General features: G+C 35.1%; 3 protein-coding genes across 7 annotated transcripts; 1 reads left to right on the top strand and 2 right to left on the bottom strand.

Annotated features, from left to right (window-relative positions):
• Positions 779 to 3,286, bottom strand: LOC109355628 (arginine decarboxylase-like). Its single transcript, XM_019598871.1, has 3 exons — positions 3,132 to 3,286; positions 2,434 to 2,925; positions 779 to 2,177 (listed from the first exon to the last, which is right to left on the bottom strand). Exons 1-3 carry the CDS (start codon positions 3,246 to 3,248, stop codon positions 1,158 to 1,160), a joined length of 1,629 nt encoding a protein of 542 aa, XP_019454416.1. The 5' UTR covers positions 3,249 to 3,286; the 3' UTR covers positions 779 to 1,157.
• Positions 3,875 to 8,676, bottom strand: LOC109355441 (membrane-associated 30 kDa protein, chloroplastic). 3 transcript variants are annotated; one of them, XM_019598607.1, is made up of 11 exons: positions 8,472 to 8,676; positions 8,251 to 8,360; positions 8,039 to 8,149; positions 7,780 to 7,844; positions 7,614 to 7,695; positions 6,938 to 7,012; positions 5,900 to 5,970; positions 5,719 to 5,801; positions 5,209 to 5,273; positions 4,434 to 4,508; positions 3,875 to 4,213 (listed from the first exon to the last, which is right to left on the bottom strand). In XM_019598607.1, exons 1-11 carry the CDS (start codon positions 8,599 to 8,601, stop codon positions 4,097 to 4,099), a joined length of 984 nt encoding a protein of 327 aa, XP_019454152.1. In that variant the 5' UTR covers positions 8,602 to 8,676; the 3' UTR covers positions 3,875 to 4,096. The 3 variants fall into 3 exon arrangements, with proteins under 3 accessions (XP_019454152.1, XP_019454154.1, XP_019454153.1); XM_019598609.1 differs by lacking the exon at positions 8,472 to 8,676 and having other exon boundaries at positions 8,039 to 8,172; positions 8,251 to 8,362; XM_019598608.1 differs by lacking the exon at positions 8,472 to 8,676 and having other exon boundaries at positions 8,039 to 8,157; positions 8,251 to 8,362.
• On the top strand, positions 9,150 to 17,077 carry LOC109353419 (ribosome biogenesis protein BMS1 homolog). 3 transcript variants are annotated; one of them, XM_019595687.1, is made up of 17 exons: positions 9,150 to 9,475; positions 9,585 to 9,675; positions 9,777 to 9,895; positions 10,088 to 10,278; positions 10,405 to 10,615; positions 11,270 to 11,510; positions 11,753 to 12,144; positions 12,416 to 12,521; positions 12,740 to 12,936; positions 13,233 to 13,582; positions 13,946 to 14,045; positions 14,123 to 14,341; positions 14,939 to 15,178; positions 15,304 to 15,513; positions 15,635 to 15,904; positions 16,006 to 16,215; positions 16,445 to 17,077. In XM_019595687.1, exons 1-17 carry the CDS (start codon positions 9,191 to 9,193, stop codon positions 16,598 to 16,600), a joined length of 3,588 nt encoding a protein of 1,195 aa, XP_019451232.1. In that variant the 5' UTR covers positions 9,150 to 9,190; the 3' UTR covers positions 16,601 to 17,077. The 3 variants fall into 3 exon arrangements, with proteins under 3 accessions (XP_019451232.1, XP_019451231.1, XP_019451229.1); XM_019595686.1 differs by having other exon boundaries at positions 12,737 to 12,936; positions 13,236 to 13,582; XM_019595684.1 differs by having other exon boundaries at positions 12,737 to 12,936.

Raw genomic sequence — 17,183 nt, 5'->3', positions numbered from 1 at the left:
ACTCACACCACTCTATAATCTTTTATCCTATCTTCCTATGTGAGTATGTGATGTCATTATGTGTGAATTACCATTCTATCCCTTTCTCTTTACTGTTTTTTTTGCCTCAACAAGGTTGGGACTTGGGTTTACTGCAACATCCAATTTCCAAACAACCTCCATTACCAACCTTATTTGCTTCTGTTTGGGCTTTCAATAAAAAATTAACTCATTTTTATTTTATCATTTTTAGACCCAAAAAAATGCACCCTATAACATTGAATAATTAATGATTTTCATGACACTCACTAAAAATTCTAGAACAAATGTTATTTTTCTTGGACTTTTGTCATGTAAATTCTAAAATGTGACATCTATAATATAGAAGACCAAGACGATCATAGCATATGAATTTGAAGGGTCAAGATACTCTCTGGTATTAGAGAGGGAAATACATCAAAATTAAAAAGAAAAAATAACATAATATAACACTTTTACTCTTTAGATATAATGGTGTGACATTTTTATCCTTACAATTTTTTTTTAAAACAACTATGTTTGCCAACATTAACCCTTGACCTATCAAACTTTGATCTTCCATGTTACCATAACTAAATATCTTCTTAATGTCATATTTCCATTATATATTTATTTACTTAGAAAGAGGGAGATCTTATAAACTCAATGCTGAATCAAATGGTGAGTGAGGAAGGCAAGGTTATCAAACCAAACTCTGTCTACAAATGCTTGCACCACCCAATCAACAGGATGGTGGGCAACTTGGTTGCCTGACCTAACATTGAAGGTAAAAAGACCTACATTAAAACTTATCCACTATCCTAAGAATCAAAGTTTTTCATAGAAACAAGTTTTCCATTTTATATTTAACATTATGTAAATCTATCAACTAGACATCAATTTAAACATCCAACTGATACAAGTTCTCCATGCATCCAGGTTGTTGCTTCTAGCCACAGTTTTGGTCCTTCGATACGGATAACTTTAAATAGTTCTGTGAGTGTCACGACATTCCAAGTGATTCTGAACTACATTCAAGCATCAAAATCAAAATCGGGTAGCTGTATCAAGAGAAGAAATTCTGCTGAACTCATTGTAAGAATTCCTTTAATTTTGCTATATGAACTCTATCCCTAAGTATCATATAGCCTTTTGGTTTGCTATACATTGCATACAACTATAGAAGAAAGTGATGGGTCAGAGGCTCCACTTATATCAGCTCCTTCGCCTCTAACATGGAGCAGATAGTCAATAGCTTCTTTAGTAATAACCTCACCGGGTATCAATACTGGAATGCCAGGTGGGTATGGGCATATAAGCTCCCCGGAAACCTCACCGATGCTCTCCATTGTTGTTACCTTCCTTTTACTTGCAAAGAAAGCATCTCTTGGGATTAAACTCATCATTATATCATCAAAGGGTGCATGCTTAGTATGCAGTCTCTCTTCAGGTTGCTGAATATATGCATGTGTTCTGGCTACATTCTTTATTCCCAATAAAAGCCTTTGGATGTGATCCCTACAAGTTCCAAGATTAAGGGCATAAGTAATAGATTTACTCCCAACAAGTTCACAGACAATTCCATAATCCCTATATAAGATTTCATCTGCTTCATAACCTGATAGACCAAGCTGCCAAAAACCTACAGTAAGCCGCAATGGATCAATTGCGGGAGAGGTTGGGAAGCTTGAACTCTCAAGCACTGATATACCCGGAATGCGCTTTAGCATGCACCTAGCTTCATAGGCTAATTTGATCGCTTGGTTGAAAACAATATCAGGGCTTTCACTAAGTTGAGCTCTAGCAGCATCCAGGGATGCCAAAAGCAGATAACTAGGGCTTGTGGTTTGAAGAGTTTGTAGACATCTCGAAATCTTTTCCTTATCCACAGTATTGCCTGACATGTGTAACATAGATGACTGAGTAAGAGAGCACAGAACTTTGTGAGTGGACTGTACAGTCAGATCAGCTCCTTGCTGAAGGGCCGAGTTAGGAAATTCAGAATGGAATCCAAGATGTCCACCATGTGCTTCATCAACGATGAAAGGAATTTTACGAGAATGACACAACTCGGAAATCTCTCTCAAGTTGCTGCAAATACCATGATAAGTAGGTGAGGTAATGAACACTGCTGCTGCTTTTTTACCTTCCCTTTCGAGTTCCTGCATAGCTTTCAAAACCTGCAACAACACCCAGCAACCCGAATCACAGAAAAAAGTGAGAACATTAGATAAGATCACTACAAGAGAGTATTAATAAATAATAATGAAGAAAGTAAAAATCATCAGAAATTCAGAGAATTCTATGTAGTTTGCTTCTTAAATGAACATGACAATAATTCTATTCATATCAACTGCTAGCACGCCAACTATTTTTCCCAGAAACTTTTCATAAACTTAAGCACGATATGATAGTGTATAGTATCTGAACCACTACCTGCGATGAACTAACACCAGCAGCAATGTCCCAATCATTCTTATAATCAGGAACGATATACTTCGGCACTGCACCAGATAATACCATAGCCGATATAGCGGATATATGACAATTCCTAGGAAGAATCAGAAATTGTCCCGGTGAACAAGTTGCCATTATTGCTGCCTGGATTCCACAAGTAGTACCTCCAACAAGAAACCATGTCTGCGAGGCACCAAACAGTTTGGCTGCTTCTGTTTGTGCTTCTAATATAGGCCCTTGGGGACAAAAGAGGTTGTCAAGTTCCGGAAGCTCGGGCAAATCATGAATATACGGTCGAATTCCAATTAGGCGAGTGAATGAAGGTGGAGCAGCATGGCCTCTGTTATGTCCAGGAAAGTGAAAAGTGGCAGCATTTTCTTCAGCTGAGGCTTTTAATGCTCGAACTAGAGGAGGCAATTCTGGTGTGTCATCAGTGATTGATTCAAAAGCTGGCAATGCAATGGTTCTTTCCTGAAAGACATGGTAAAGATTGAGTAAGGATCCTCTCCATTAATATTAATAGGAGACAAGTACCACAGAAAACAAAGAAAAACTTTTTTATCCTTTTAATACAATATAATAACACTTTTGTCATTATTAGGGAATAAAAACAATATAATGAACAATAAATGAAACGCAGTGAATGAAGTAAAAGAGAGAGGGATAGTGAAAGTAACCGGAGAGGAACGAAGGGGATGAATACGTAGCGGAGAAAGAAGTGAGAAGGAGGAGTATGTTGAGGAGTTCAAACTAACGCCAAAATGAGAAACAGGTGAGAGCGACAGTAACATCATTACTCTCCTTCTATCCTCTCACTCCCCCTTCTCACCCATATAATATATCACTTCATTTTTTGTCAAATACAATTCATATAAATACAAGTAATAATAATAATACACCAAAGATTATCTCTCCCATTCATTTTTTGTGAAAGTAACATGCTTGATTTCATTAAGTAAGATCTCGGATTTGATTGTAGATACAAAAAAATGTCTGATGGCAGTTAGCTCACATACTATTATTACTTAATTATTACTTTGAATTTCTTAACTTATTTTATTATTAATATTCAATTTAAATTAAGTTCCATTATTTATTCTACACCACTCAAGTAAATTTTGTCAAATATGACCATTTTTGGTGAAAACATGTCACTTCATATCACTTTTTAACGAGTGATAAATTTTATTGTAAAAACTAAAGACATAAAATTTGCGATTCTTTTAATACATAAAAAAGTATGTACATTTATGGGTCTTTAATCTCAGCCTGTCAGCACTTAGTTAAGAAAACTCTTAAAAATAAAATATAATCAAAATTATTTTTTTATAAATAAAATAAAACACTTGTATGAACAATAAAAAAGGTTAATATTTAGCTAGTTGTCGAAATTGTTCATGATAGAATGTGCGAAAAAGTTTGTTACTCGTGCATTTTTAATAAAAAAACTCTGATTATTGATCTTACATATATTACAATATAATCAATTAATCACACTGAAGGTGTTTAAATGTCACATGAGCTGCAGAAGTATGAAGCTAATCTGGTAATTTTACCACCAACATTCAGCCATTAGTGAAACAGTGTTAAAAAAGAAACTAAATCCAAGCATGAGATACGAAGAACCAAAAAGTCTACTGCTTTAAAATTCCTTTGCTCTTTGTCTCAATCGATCAAGTTCATTCTCAATCTCGGAATCTCGAAATGGAGTTCCAGTGTTGCTGCTACCAGTGCCTCTTCCAGGAGGTAGCTCTCCCTTCTGCTTGAATCAAACATTAAAACAATGAGAATGACATAAAAAGTTGATGTAGCCATGTTGGTATTATATGACATTTCCTTCTCCCCCATTCACAGGTTTACCAACTTATGGTCGTGAAAATGGAAAAAGAAACAAACTTGTAATCATATAATGACTTCTCTAACATTTTCATCCCATTCTTAACCATATATACGAGAACTATTTTCCATTTGAAGCTTACCTTTATATCACCAGATATTTCTTTCTTCAATTGTGCAAGGTCGTCATCAACTGATGAGCTCTCAAGCAATGCAAACTGCAAAAACAACCATTCACGGGCACAGTACAAAGAAATCATTAATTCCCCAAATAATTATATATAACTAATGGATGAGGTAGCCCACTAGTTCTAGATAAGACTGACTATAAAAGAATCCATTTGACCAGGGTTTCATATGGTGAATCCCATATTATTTTGGAAATTAGGCTTGTTCTAATCTTATGGTTTGGTGGTTCTGATTTCTGAGACATATTCAATATATTATTTCTCAAAGGAAACGGTCTATAAAGAAGATTTGGTTACATACTATAATCACAAAAGCTTAGTCCTTTTCATCCAAAATAGCTTTTGAGGAACTAGTTTCCACATTCCCCAAGGTCAAGTGGAATAGACATATTAAAATACATTGCTATAGAATAGAAAACAGAGTTTCGGTGGAAGACTGGCTTTAACATCTTGCAGGAATATGTACAATAACCCACAGACAAATGTTGTGAATCTAGCTATGACATTAATATTTTCAAATATTTTAATTTCCACTATTTTAAACATTAAATTTTCCTATGATAAACGACCATAGGTTTGGCTCTTTTGACCCTGTTTTCCATAAGAATAAAATAAAAATAAAGCTAGGCTTCATTCCTTTTCTTTTGTATTCATTCATTTCCAAGCTCGATATATAATTCATATTAATATATATGAACTCTGAGTTACATGACATACAAACAGTTACTACCTTCCCTTCCAGATCATCACTTGTCAGCTGGCCAAGAGCTTCAGCTTGGGACTCCATCGCCAACACTATCAAGATAACAGAAACTATTAGGACGAAAATTAATTTCAAATACAATAACGAGCACACCAAAAGTTTATGTAAACAACTCAGGCATCCACTTGAGTAAAAGTTTGCATATTGTTTTTCTATTGTTTAGGCTGAAGTTTTTAAGCATCACTTATTGTGTTCAGCCTAACCAAAATATATCATGATTATGCAATATAGCCCTTATCAGATTGTTGAAATGAACATGTCACTGTGTTCTCACTGATTTTAAATGGGTATTAGTTAGCAAAAGGAAAAAAGAAACGGAAGCAGAAAAGGAATCATGGAACCTATATATGGCATGCCAGACATTGTATGTTTTTGTTTGTGGTTGAGGGCAAATATCAAGTGCAGACCATGTTATAACCTGCAAGTATTATCTATATATCTAAACAGCAAAAGAGTACACTCAGTGAATTTTCTAACCTTTCTCCTCCATCTTTTCAAAAGCAGAAAGAGCACTGCTTGTATTGACATTTCCCAGCATCTCACTCACCTTAGTTGAAGTCCTAAAGGAACATCAAGTCATCAACCATTATTAAAAAAGCCAGAGAATATAACCTGGAATAAAATGGAAGTCAATGAGAAAAAGGTTTGAAAGACAAACTTTGCAGATTGAGCTCTTGCTTTCAGAGTATCCTTCTTCGACCTTGCTTCTTGTATCTTACTCTCCAAAAGCTACAAAACAACCCATTTTTAGTGCACAACAGTCATAAATAAATATAAATATGTATTATAAATTAAAAACAAAAAATACCATCATTAGAAAATTAAACTAACACTAGAAGAGATCAAATAATGTATTATGCTTTCCCTCCTCCCTCCTGTTGTTAACTTCTTTTGACACTTGCTTTTTCCTATTACTCTATTCTCAAAATAATTTGCATTCATACCTATGGTAAGGCAAATTTACTACAAGATATAGGAGGATATCATTGTCTGATTTTTTTTATACAGTGGAAGGCTGACGACTGACAAGGTTAAGATAAGGGTCTCATGGAAGGAATGCTAGAAAATAGGGGTAAAATCATTGTCTTTTAACAATGTGAACAGTATAAGAATTGGAAATCACGGTTCATTGGTTCTAGGTATAATCCAAAGAAGGAGCAATGGTACTTTTCAAGGATAGGAATAAAAGGTGGCATGCCAAGGAAAATAGCTAAAATTTAAAGAAAACAAGGTGAATATTGAAAAAAGTAAATTAACCTAAACTTCACACCTACAGTAAAATAACCCTAAAGAAAATAGGTTGCACCTAGGATTTAGTTTCATCATGCAATAAAAAACATAGCAAATTTCTATAAAAATCATAGAATTAATCATTGATCTTAAAAAAATGTATTTTGCATAGTTTAACTTCTCCTAGAAGTAAATGGACTGAAAACAAAGTCACAACCCTTTACAGTTTATCATTTTAACTAAACACAAAGGCAGGTTTGGGGATACACAACCATCTCATGATCAAAACTAATTCAGGATGCTAGCTGGATTAACTTTAGACTCGAGGTGATGCTAATGCGTTCTATGTCACAACTATACTCCACACAAAAAGAGTCAGCACAGTGATTCAAAAACATTGGTTTCTAAATACTAACAGTGACCATTTCAGTGATGTAACAAACTTAAAGAATATGGTTTAGCTTACCCGTGTATTAGAGACAAGATTGTCAACAACACTCTTTTGTTGATCAAGTTGTGCTTTCAAAGAACTGGAATTATCCTGCAACATATTAAAATAATTTAATGAGCTTCCAATAATGTGATATGCAGAATAAGATATCACTTCAAATTTGCACTTTTCTGAATGATCAATGACTGATCTAAAGGTCAAACTCCAGCAAATCCCAAGTTTTTAATCATCATATTATAGTTGTATCCGATGTAAGTTGAAACATGTACATGAAAGCACTTTACGGAAGTAAAATATTGTGAGGTATGTTTATTATCATCTACGAAATCTGAAGTGCCTTGAGAAAATCAAAACACATTATGACCCAGGGATTTGGCAATCTGAATGGTCATTTCATTTCATAGACCTACTACATAATTGGTGATGAGAATAAACTAGTTGTGAATGTTATGGAGAGTTTCCGTAAAACATTACATTGCTTATAGGAATAGGAACAATAGAAAATGCAATATTATTAAGCAATGATATGAGCACAAAGTAATATAATCTTTAACCAGCATGTGTAAGGAAAAAGTAAAAAAACAATAAAACCAATTGATCAATTAAGACACTGCAAAGACAATAAACTTTAATACCTAAAGTAGAAATTTAGTAATAGCAAAAAAAACCTTCGACAAAAATGAGAACATACTGCATAAGATTTACGCCTCTTAAGTGCTTCACGAGCAAGATTTTCTTCACCTTTCTGAAGAGCAAGTTGTGCTTTACGGTACCTATATCAGATGAAAAGCAAGTAAGTGTTATTTATACACCAAACATTGTAAGCAAGCTACACAAACAATTCTTTCATATATTACCACTCTTCAGAAGCTTGTTGTGCGGCTTTGTATTTATTTTCCAACTGTTTTTGGGATGCCAATACCTCAAGGAAGAAAACATACAATTTTTAATAAAATTCAGTGAGAGAGAAGAGAGTGATATAGCATGTGGAGGGAAAATTACAAAATACTTTTTTCTAAGTCTATTTTCAGTATGTTACACCTCCCAGTTAACATAGAGAATAGCATAATCGAGAAAACACAAAGGAATCAGAAAAGGTGAAAAAATGTAACTAACTTGTGCAGTAGCTTGACGCATTTTAGTTAAGTCATCATTCATTTCAAGCACTGATTGCTCCAATATCTTCTCAGGATCCTCAAAGGTACTTATGATTGCATTTGCGTACGACTGCATTACTAAGATGACAAAATCTAACCATAAAAATGACAACAACAATGAGATTAACAAATCTAAACTCAAAAAAACTGGTCTCTGTTGACTGATTTCACCTTCACTACTCTTGTGAATCGATCAAATAGGTTCATGCGAGTACCAAGAGCACCTCCTCCACATTGCACTGGCTTAACAATCCTTATCCTTCTCAGTTTCAGAACTTCCACTAACATAATCGGAAGTTAATTAATTAACTAATCAGATGCTAAACCTAACTATCGATTAAGCAAATTAAGTTTAAAAAAAACAGGATAATAGAAAAACGAAAGGGCAATACCTCCTGTACCGAGAAACGAGGTGGTGAGAGGTTTCTTCTTGAGTACACAAAGAGTAGAGGAGGAGGAAGAAGAAGAAGATTGAAATTGCGGTAGGGGTAAACCTGTAAATATCTGAAGTTTCGTCGCCATTTTTGTGATCAATAGAGGTTGTTGAATGGTGAATGATGATGACCAATAAGTTGCAGTAGTTACATATTATACGATAGAATTGTAGATAATATATTGTGTAAAATCTGAATGGGCTGTCCCACTACATGTAGAAAATAAAAAAATATACATAGCATGTGATTGATTTAGGGACAGATAATTATGATTAGTAAAAAATTCTATACATTAATAGTGTAAAATCTATATACGAATTGTGTAAAATTATACACATGCACTTTATTACTTACCATTTATCGAATTTTTTTCTTTAAAATGTCAACTATAATTAAATATTAATGGTAAATGATAGGTATAAAATTCACTACATGTATCTCTTATCTAATATATATTGCAATTTTGGGAACACTCCTCGCTCCTTTCCATGCTTGCATTGGGCCCACAAGCTGGACCAGCAATTTTCACAGGCCCATACCAATATTTTCCGAGGCCCGTTATTTTTAAGGCCCATTAAGAATTTTTGGTAACGTCGTTATTGCATTGCCGCCATAACCGTTCTGAAAATGGAAGAATTTAAACCCTACACTTCGTGAGTTGAAGTTCCTCGATTTCAATGGCAGTAAACGATGCTGATCAATCGAACAAGTCACACAGGACGCGTCAATCTGGCGCCAAAAAGGACAAGAAGAAGCTGAAGAAGAAGAAGCAATACGATTTTGAAGATGAACAGAAACAGCAACAGAACCCTAAGGCATTCGCTTTTTCTTCCTCCAATAAAGCTAAGAAGTTGCAATCACGCGCCGTCGAGAAAGAGCAACGCCGTCTTCACGTTCCAATCATTGACCGTTCTTATGGGGAACCTGCTCCGTTCGTCGTCGTTGTGCAGGGTCCACCCCAGGTGGATTTTCTCTTCTCTTATGTTTCAAGTTCCAATTTTGAGTTTTGGGTCGAAATTGAATTTATATAAGTTTGTTGTTAATTTTGCTTTGTACTGTTTTTGCTTTCAGGTTGGGAAGTCACTGTTGATAAAGTCTCTGATTAAACATTATACGAAACAAAATTTACCTGAAGTTCGAGGTCCAATTACTATTGTGTCAGGTTTGTGCATCTGTTTCCTTTGCCATGTTATTATAGTGTTATCAATGTTTGTACATTCGTGGTAATATAGTATTAAATAAGTGTTTGAATGTGAATGCTAGGAAAGCAAAGACGACTGCAATTTGTGGAATGTCCAAATGATGTCAATGGCATGATAGATGCAGCAAAGTTTGCTGATTTAGCACTGCTTCTTGTAGATGGGAGTTATGGTTTCGAAATGGTGGGTATTAGAAAAGGAAGATATTGTTGTAAATTGCTTGTGTTTTGCTATTGTCGCTGCGGTACTATATGATATAATTTAGATGAAGTTGGTATGCAGCGGTACTATATGATATAATTTAGATGAAGTTGGTATGCGATTGATTTTTCAAATTCGGTTCTCTGATTTTTTGAGCCTTTAATTCACTTGCAGGAAACCTTTGAATTCCTCAACATTTTGCAAGTTCATGGGTTCCCAAAGGTGATGGGGGTTCTTACTCATCTTGATCAGTTCAGGGATGCTAAAAAGTTGAGGAAAACAAAACAGCGCCTTAAACACCGGTTTTGGACTGAAATATATGATGGAGCTAAATTGTTTTATTTATCAGGCCTTATTAATGGAAAGTAAGTAATCAACATAAACCTTTTTTATGATTATACAGTTTATTCTTTTACACATGGAGGTTGACGGTGTTTGCCAAGCTTCATTGCATGTTTTACTTAATAACATTGCCTTTCCTTACTAAATAGGTACGTCAAGCGTGAAGTCCACAATCTTGCCCGATTCATTTCTGTGATGAAGTTTCAGCCTTTATCTTGGCGAACTTCCCACCCATATGTTTTGGTAGATCGTTTTGAAGATATCACTCCTCCCGAAAAAGTGCATGAAAATAAGAAATGTGACAGAAAAGTCACACTTTATGGCTATCTTAGAGGGTGTAATCTGAAAAAGGGGCATAAGGTGTGTTCAGCAGTTCTATGATCTTTAATTTCTTTATAATGAAATTGAATTCATTAAAATCTAGATTTTTTTGGGAAGAATATGCAAGGTTTCAAGTGCCTTCAGTTGGTACTGGAGATGGTTTGAAGCAATAGATTGAACATCATTGTCCTCATTCTCCTATGTATTTGTGCTTTTAACCATATATTCCTCATATTATAGTTGCTCAAAGTTCATATTGTGTCTTCATCTTTTACCATTATACTGATCACTGGCCAATTATTGGAAATACTATTCTGATGTGAGTGATGAACCTAAATCCTGATACTGGTATCTGACTTTTCATAAGAATTAAATTTAATATCAGGTAACCTATTTATGCATCTCCGTGTGTTTGTCAACTAATAATTAATTATGTACTCATTATTGATTCACTCCAGTAACCACTTCCCTCAAAACATCCATGACCTTTGTATTTCTCCTTAAAGGATTCGGTGTATATTAGATACGATGAATTCAGTAATGGCATACTTTAACTGTTTTAGCTTGATGCGTAGACAAAGTGTGCAGTTAGCGTGGACTATATGCTTGGAGTGATATTGTGACCAATGGTGCTTGAAGTATTCTGTTCATTCCCCCACCTGTTGGTACTCTAACTTATTTTTTTGAAACCAGGTGCACATTGCTGGAGTGGGTGATTATAGTTTACCTGGTATTACTGCTTTACCAGATCCTTGTCCTCTTCCATCTGCTGCAAAAAAGAAAGGACTTCGTGATAAGGAGAAGTTATTCCATGCTCCAATGTCTGGCCTTGGGGATCTTATGTATGACAAAGATGCTGTATACATAAATATCCATGACCACCTTGTTCAATTTTCAAAAGTTGATGATGAAAACTCAGCCATGATGAGCAAAGGTTATAGATAGATTCTCATCATGCATTTTATCTTTGTCTGAGAAATCATAGTATGACCATATGGTGGAAATTTTCAATAAAAGATTTCCAAGTTTGTGTTGTCCTGAGACTGTTATTGCTTCTCTATGTTTCTTTCCTTCTTGTTAGATCATGAATAACATAATGTTTTTTTTTTTACTTTTCCTATTTCCTTCTTGTTGTCATATATTTTGTTTAAATAATTATTTTTATGTTTCTAACAGGAAAGGACAGAGATGTGGGGGAAGTTTTGGTGAAATCACTACAGAATACCAAATACTCAATTAATGAAAAGTTAGAGAACAGCAGTATCAATCTCTTTGGTCAAAAGCCAAAAGTGTCATCAGAAGCTCTAGCTGATACACGGGATGATATAGCTGGTAAAGATAGTGAAGATAATAATGAAATGGATTCAGATGGTTCAGAATCATCTGATCAGGATGAAGCTGATGCCATGACAGATAGGGAAGCGTCTGGTTCTGATGATGAAGATGGTGATGCATCTGATAGTAAAGTTACTCCTGGAGACCACTTAAAAGAGCATATTGAGTTTATTGATGGAAGACGAAGAAGGGGAGTGATCTTTGGAAGTGGTGTTAATCAAAATGATCTGTCGGTAAGCTTAAAGTTATTGTTTTTGTTGAGCTGGAATCATGTCTCAGTCAGCTCACAAGAAAGAAAGAAACTTTCTTGTTGGCTATTGTCTTGATTCTTTCTGGATTTCATTTGCCAAGGACCAGCTTTAAACTTGCATTTAATCTTGGGCCAAGCTTAAACATTCATTGAATTATCTGACTCAAAAAATTGTTTCCAGTTTTGTTTCATGTGATATGCATGTCATGTTGCATTGAGAGTGCTCATAATTTTTTGAATGATTTCCCTTATAGGATTTAGAAGAAGAGAATGGTGCTGCCAGTGACGATGTAGCATCTTCTGAGTCAGAATCTTCAAAAGAGGAGGAGGATGACGACAATAGTGATGATGGCCCAGATGGTGCAGTTTCCTTTTGATTGTTAATATTTGTATCTTGTTGTATAAATGTATTCATGTCATGCATCAGTGCTATGTTTTGTAAATCAATGTTCAGTAATAAGATTTATATGACACATTGTTTTATCACTTCCCATGTCAATTACTATAAATCAGTGAGTGACTTGTCCCTTGAGGCTTTATATCGTTACTGACTTTTCTTTCTTGATTTTTCTCAGAAGATGATGACATGGGAAATGTTTCAAAGTGGAAAGAGTCTTTGGCAGAAAGAACTCTATCACGGAAATCTCCTAGTTTGACGCAACTTGTCTATGGGGAATCTACTGTTAATCCGACCTCTATAAACAATGAAAATGATAATAGTGAGGATGATGGAAGTGAAGATGACTTTTTTAAGCCTATAGAAGAAGTTAAAAAGGTTGGTCCTTTATTAACTTGCTCTAGTTTTAGTGAATTTTTTATTGCTTTCAGAGGACTGTTTTTAATGACAGATTGCAAATCTATTTGTTTCCATTTTTTGTTGTATTAAAATTGATCTTTTGGAATTAGTGAAATACAGCACTGACAGTGACAACTAGAAAAGCAATGTCTAAATTGCATGTTTTGGAAGATTTTAAAGATCACTTTTTTAAGTTTGTTGGCCTTCAAAATATCTGTTTATTTGCTTCCTGAACTAAGAAACCTTGTGTTTTGCTTATAAATTTAAATATATAGCAGAGCATGACAGACGGGTTTAACGATGGAACGGCCAACATTGAGGATTGTTCCATGCTTGCACATTTTGTGCATCAGAAATGGGATGATAAAGATAATGAGGGTATTCGCAATCGTTTTGTGACTGGAAATTTGGCAAAAGCTGCACTCCGTAATCCACTACCAAAAACTAAGACTGAAGAGGAGAATGATGATTTGTATGGTGATTTTGAAGATTTAGAAACTGGAGAAAAATACGAGAATCATCAGACGGATGATGCTTTTGTTGCAACAATACCCAAGGGAGATGATTTGGAAGCTGAACAGCGGCGGCTTAAGAAACTTGCTCTTCGTGCGAAATTTGATTCTCAATATCCTTTTTCTGTTTCTCTCTTGATATACTTATTTAACTAGAAAATATATTTTTTGCTTTCTGAGCCTCCACCAAAAAAATGGAAAGGAAAAATGGTTTGTCAGAGTAGGGGGATTAAACCATTTTCTATCGCTTCTGTGTTATCCTAAGGTTGAGGCCCAACTTTTTAAAATTATCTTTGATTGAACATCAGAAATTTGAGATGTTTATGTAGACAGACTTTGATTGATTTTCTGATGCTATCATATTGTACCTTTGACAAAAAAACAAAATTCTTTTTTTGTGTGTGTGACTGATTCATTCGTGGAGGTGGGGTGAGGGCAAGAAAACAAGTGCATTTGTAACCTTAATTTTGATCCACATATGGTGATGACTCTGGGTCAGCTGAGGAAGATACTGGTAATGAAAATGAGGTCAAATTCCATCGTGGTCAAGCTAATGAAAGTAGCTATTTTGACAAGGTAAAACTCATTGCTCATGTTTAATGTCAATTACCTTCATATTGAATGGCCTCTTACTTAGTCTTGTGCTTTATCAGTTGAAGGAAGAGATTGAGCTTCGGAAACAAATGAATATAGCTGAACTCAATGAACTTGATGAAACTGCCAGAATAGAGACAGAAGGCTTCCGTACTGGGACATATCTAAGATTGGAGATTCATGATGTTCCTTTTGAGATGGTTGAATACTTTGACCCCTACCATCCAATATTGGTGGGAGGGGTTGGTCTTGGGGAGGAAAATGTTGGATACATGCAGGTCAGCGGATTTTTCTTAAAAGCATAGTTCTCGTAAAGTTCAAAATGTACACAAATCATTGAAGCTTTTAAAATTGAAATAACAATTGGCTTCCTATGATGTTTAAGATTAGGGATTTAGGGAGAGGTTATATAAGGGGAAAGCTAAATATATGTTGATTGAAATTAGTCCAGTTTTCTAATTGGCCTTGTATTATGCAATAATCTTGGAAACAAATGCATGTTATGAAATTTTGTAGAGCGTGAAAGTGAGTATATCCTGGTAATTAGGTTTGAATGGTACTTACAGCTGTATACTAGGGTGTGGGGGGTAGGACTTCCTTTTGATATTGCAGACATGGAATAATAAACTACGCCCTTGTTTTATGAATACATAATTGAGCTGTTTATATAGAAGTTAAAGTTTTGGCTTGAAGACCATGTTGTGACTTTTGTTAATTAGCTGTCTGGAGTCTAATGTGAAATTGTGAATTGATAAAAGTTGATTGAAACGTTCTGATCTTTCCATTTCCTTTTAAATTCATCATTTTCATTGTTTTTTCCTTCTCTCCTTCTGCTCTCTTTTGTTATAAAAAAATCACTTTCTTTTCCTTGTCAGGCCAGGTTAAAGCGGCACAGATGGCACAAGAAAGTGCTAAAGACTAGAGATCCAATTATTGTTTCTGTTGGATGGAGGCGTTACCAGACAACACCAGTTTATGCTATTGAGGACATCAATGGAAGGCATCGAATGCTAAAATATACTCCAGAGCACATGCATTGTCTCGCTATGTTTTGGGGCCCACTTGCCCCTCCCAACACTGGGATAGTTGCTGTTCAGAATCTATCGAAAAATCAGGTCAGACGCCACATTCTTTTCTCTTGCCGAACAGCATTGCTTGAATTTCTCTCTGACTGTGGGATGCCAATTTGTTCCGGCTATATTTTTCCCAAGTGACTGATAGGCTTTATTTGATTTATCAGGCAACATTTAGGATCACTGCAACTGCTGTTGTTGTTGAGTTTAAACACGAAGCAAGAATAGTGAAGAAAATCAAATTGGTTGGTTACCCGTGCAAGATATTCAAGAAAACAGCACTTATAAAGGATATGTTTACTTCAGATCTTGAAGTAGCTCGGTTTGAAGGTGCATCTATTCGAACAGTCAGTGAGATCAGGGGGCAGGTCAAGAAGGTCTGTGACTTGTAACTTGGAGACTTTTGCTGATATTTTATTGATGGCTAGTCCTGTTAGTGTCAGGTTGATAGTTATATTTGCTATCTATTTTGTGCTAAGTTATTTTTATGTCTGGCAGGTTGCAAAAGAAGAGATAGGTAACCAACCAAAAAGGAAGGGTGGACAAACCAAAGAAGGAATTGCTAGGTGCACTTTTGAAGACAAAATTCTGATGAGTGATATTGTTTTCCTGCGTGCATGGACACAAGTTGAAGTTCCCCAGTTCTACAATCCATTGACAACTGCATTGCAGCCTCGTGACAAGACTTGGCAAGGAATGAAAACTGTTGCAGAATTGAGAAGAGAAAACAATCTTTCAATACCTGTAAACAAAGATTCACTTTACAAGGTATGTCCTGGTTAGATACCGATAGAATTTTAAGCCTCCTGATCCATTTCTCATCCTTTAAGATTGTGTCACAACTTAATTTTCCTTTTTTTCTTTGGCAGAAAATTGAAAGAAAACAAAGGAAGTTCAATCCAGTGGTGATTCCCAAGTCTCTACAGGCAAGCCTTCCCTTTGAATCAAAACCCAAGGATATTCCCAAGCGGAAGAGGCCATTACTTGAAGAAAGAAGGAAAAGGGGTGTTGTGATGGATCCTCGTGAGCGCAAAGTTCATGCTCTTGTTCAACAATACCAGTTAATTAGACATGATAAGGTAAGAATGTCAACTAATTGGATGTTTTGCTTTACTTTTGTTTTTTGAATTTCTATCCAAAATTTCGTAGTTTTTTAGTTTAATTATTCCCTTTCAAAAACAAAAATATTTCTTAGCCACTATACTAGATGCCAAGTATATCAAAGTTGAGTATGACTTGAACTTCAAACATAGCACATTGCCTTCTCACATCTTGTCGCATTCTGTATTTTGTCCAACCCTCTTGCAGATGAAAAAGCGAAAGGTTAATGAAGATAAAAAGAGGAAGGTACTTGAAGCGGAGAGAGCAAAAGAGGAGGAGTTGTCAAAAAAGCGCCGAAGAGAGGAAAGGCGAGTGAAATACCGGGCGCAAGACAAGCAAAATAAGAAAATTCGTAGAGCATAGATCTACTGAGTTAATAATGGCTTGGGTATGTTCTCCAATTGATATTTATTTGGAGGTATATAATCTTGAAAAAGTGGAAACCATCATCCAACTCCAAGAAAGAAGGGAAAAAGGAAAAAAAGGAAAGTTCATGCAGTTTGAGCTACCTACATTATGGGAATTAAAAAAGAGCAAACTTAGTGTATTCATAATCTTGGAGATTGTTTTGAACATGGTGGTACTGATTTTTGAAAATACAGTCAACATTTGATAGATAAAAAGTGCTTGGGAAATTAGCTGAGTAATGAGTACTAAGCACAATTGGACTTGTGGCACATTTTTTGCCTGATAATGGCTTCATATAAAGGTTGATTGATAGGTAATAATTTTGTTGTGTAATAGATGCTTTTGTTAGTTTGCTTCTTAACTTTTCAGTATTCTGAATATCATTTTTTAGGCTCTATATTTTCAGGAATTTGTATGATTCCTTTAAACAATAGTTTAGTTTTAAATTGAGTTTCTCGTTTATTAATGGGTGATAAAGTTTAACTTTCCGCCATTTATATAATTTTCCTCTTTGGGTGTTTACTCTGAACTCAAATTA

Source organism: Lupinus angustifolius, chromosome LG08 (genome assembly GCF_001865875.1).
Source record: "Lupinus angustifolius cultivar Tanjil chromosome LG08, LupAngTanjil_v1.0, whole genome shotgun sequence".
NCBI lineage: Eukaryota > Viridiplantae > Streptophyta > Magnoliopsida > Fabales > Fabaceae > Lupinus > Lupinus angustifolius.
This window is presented reverse-complemented; position numbering and strand designations above follow the sequence as displayed.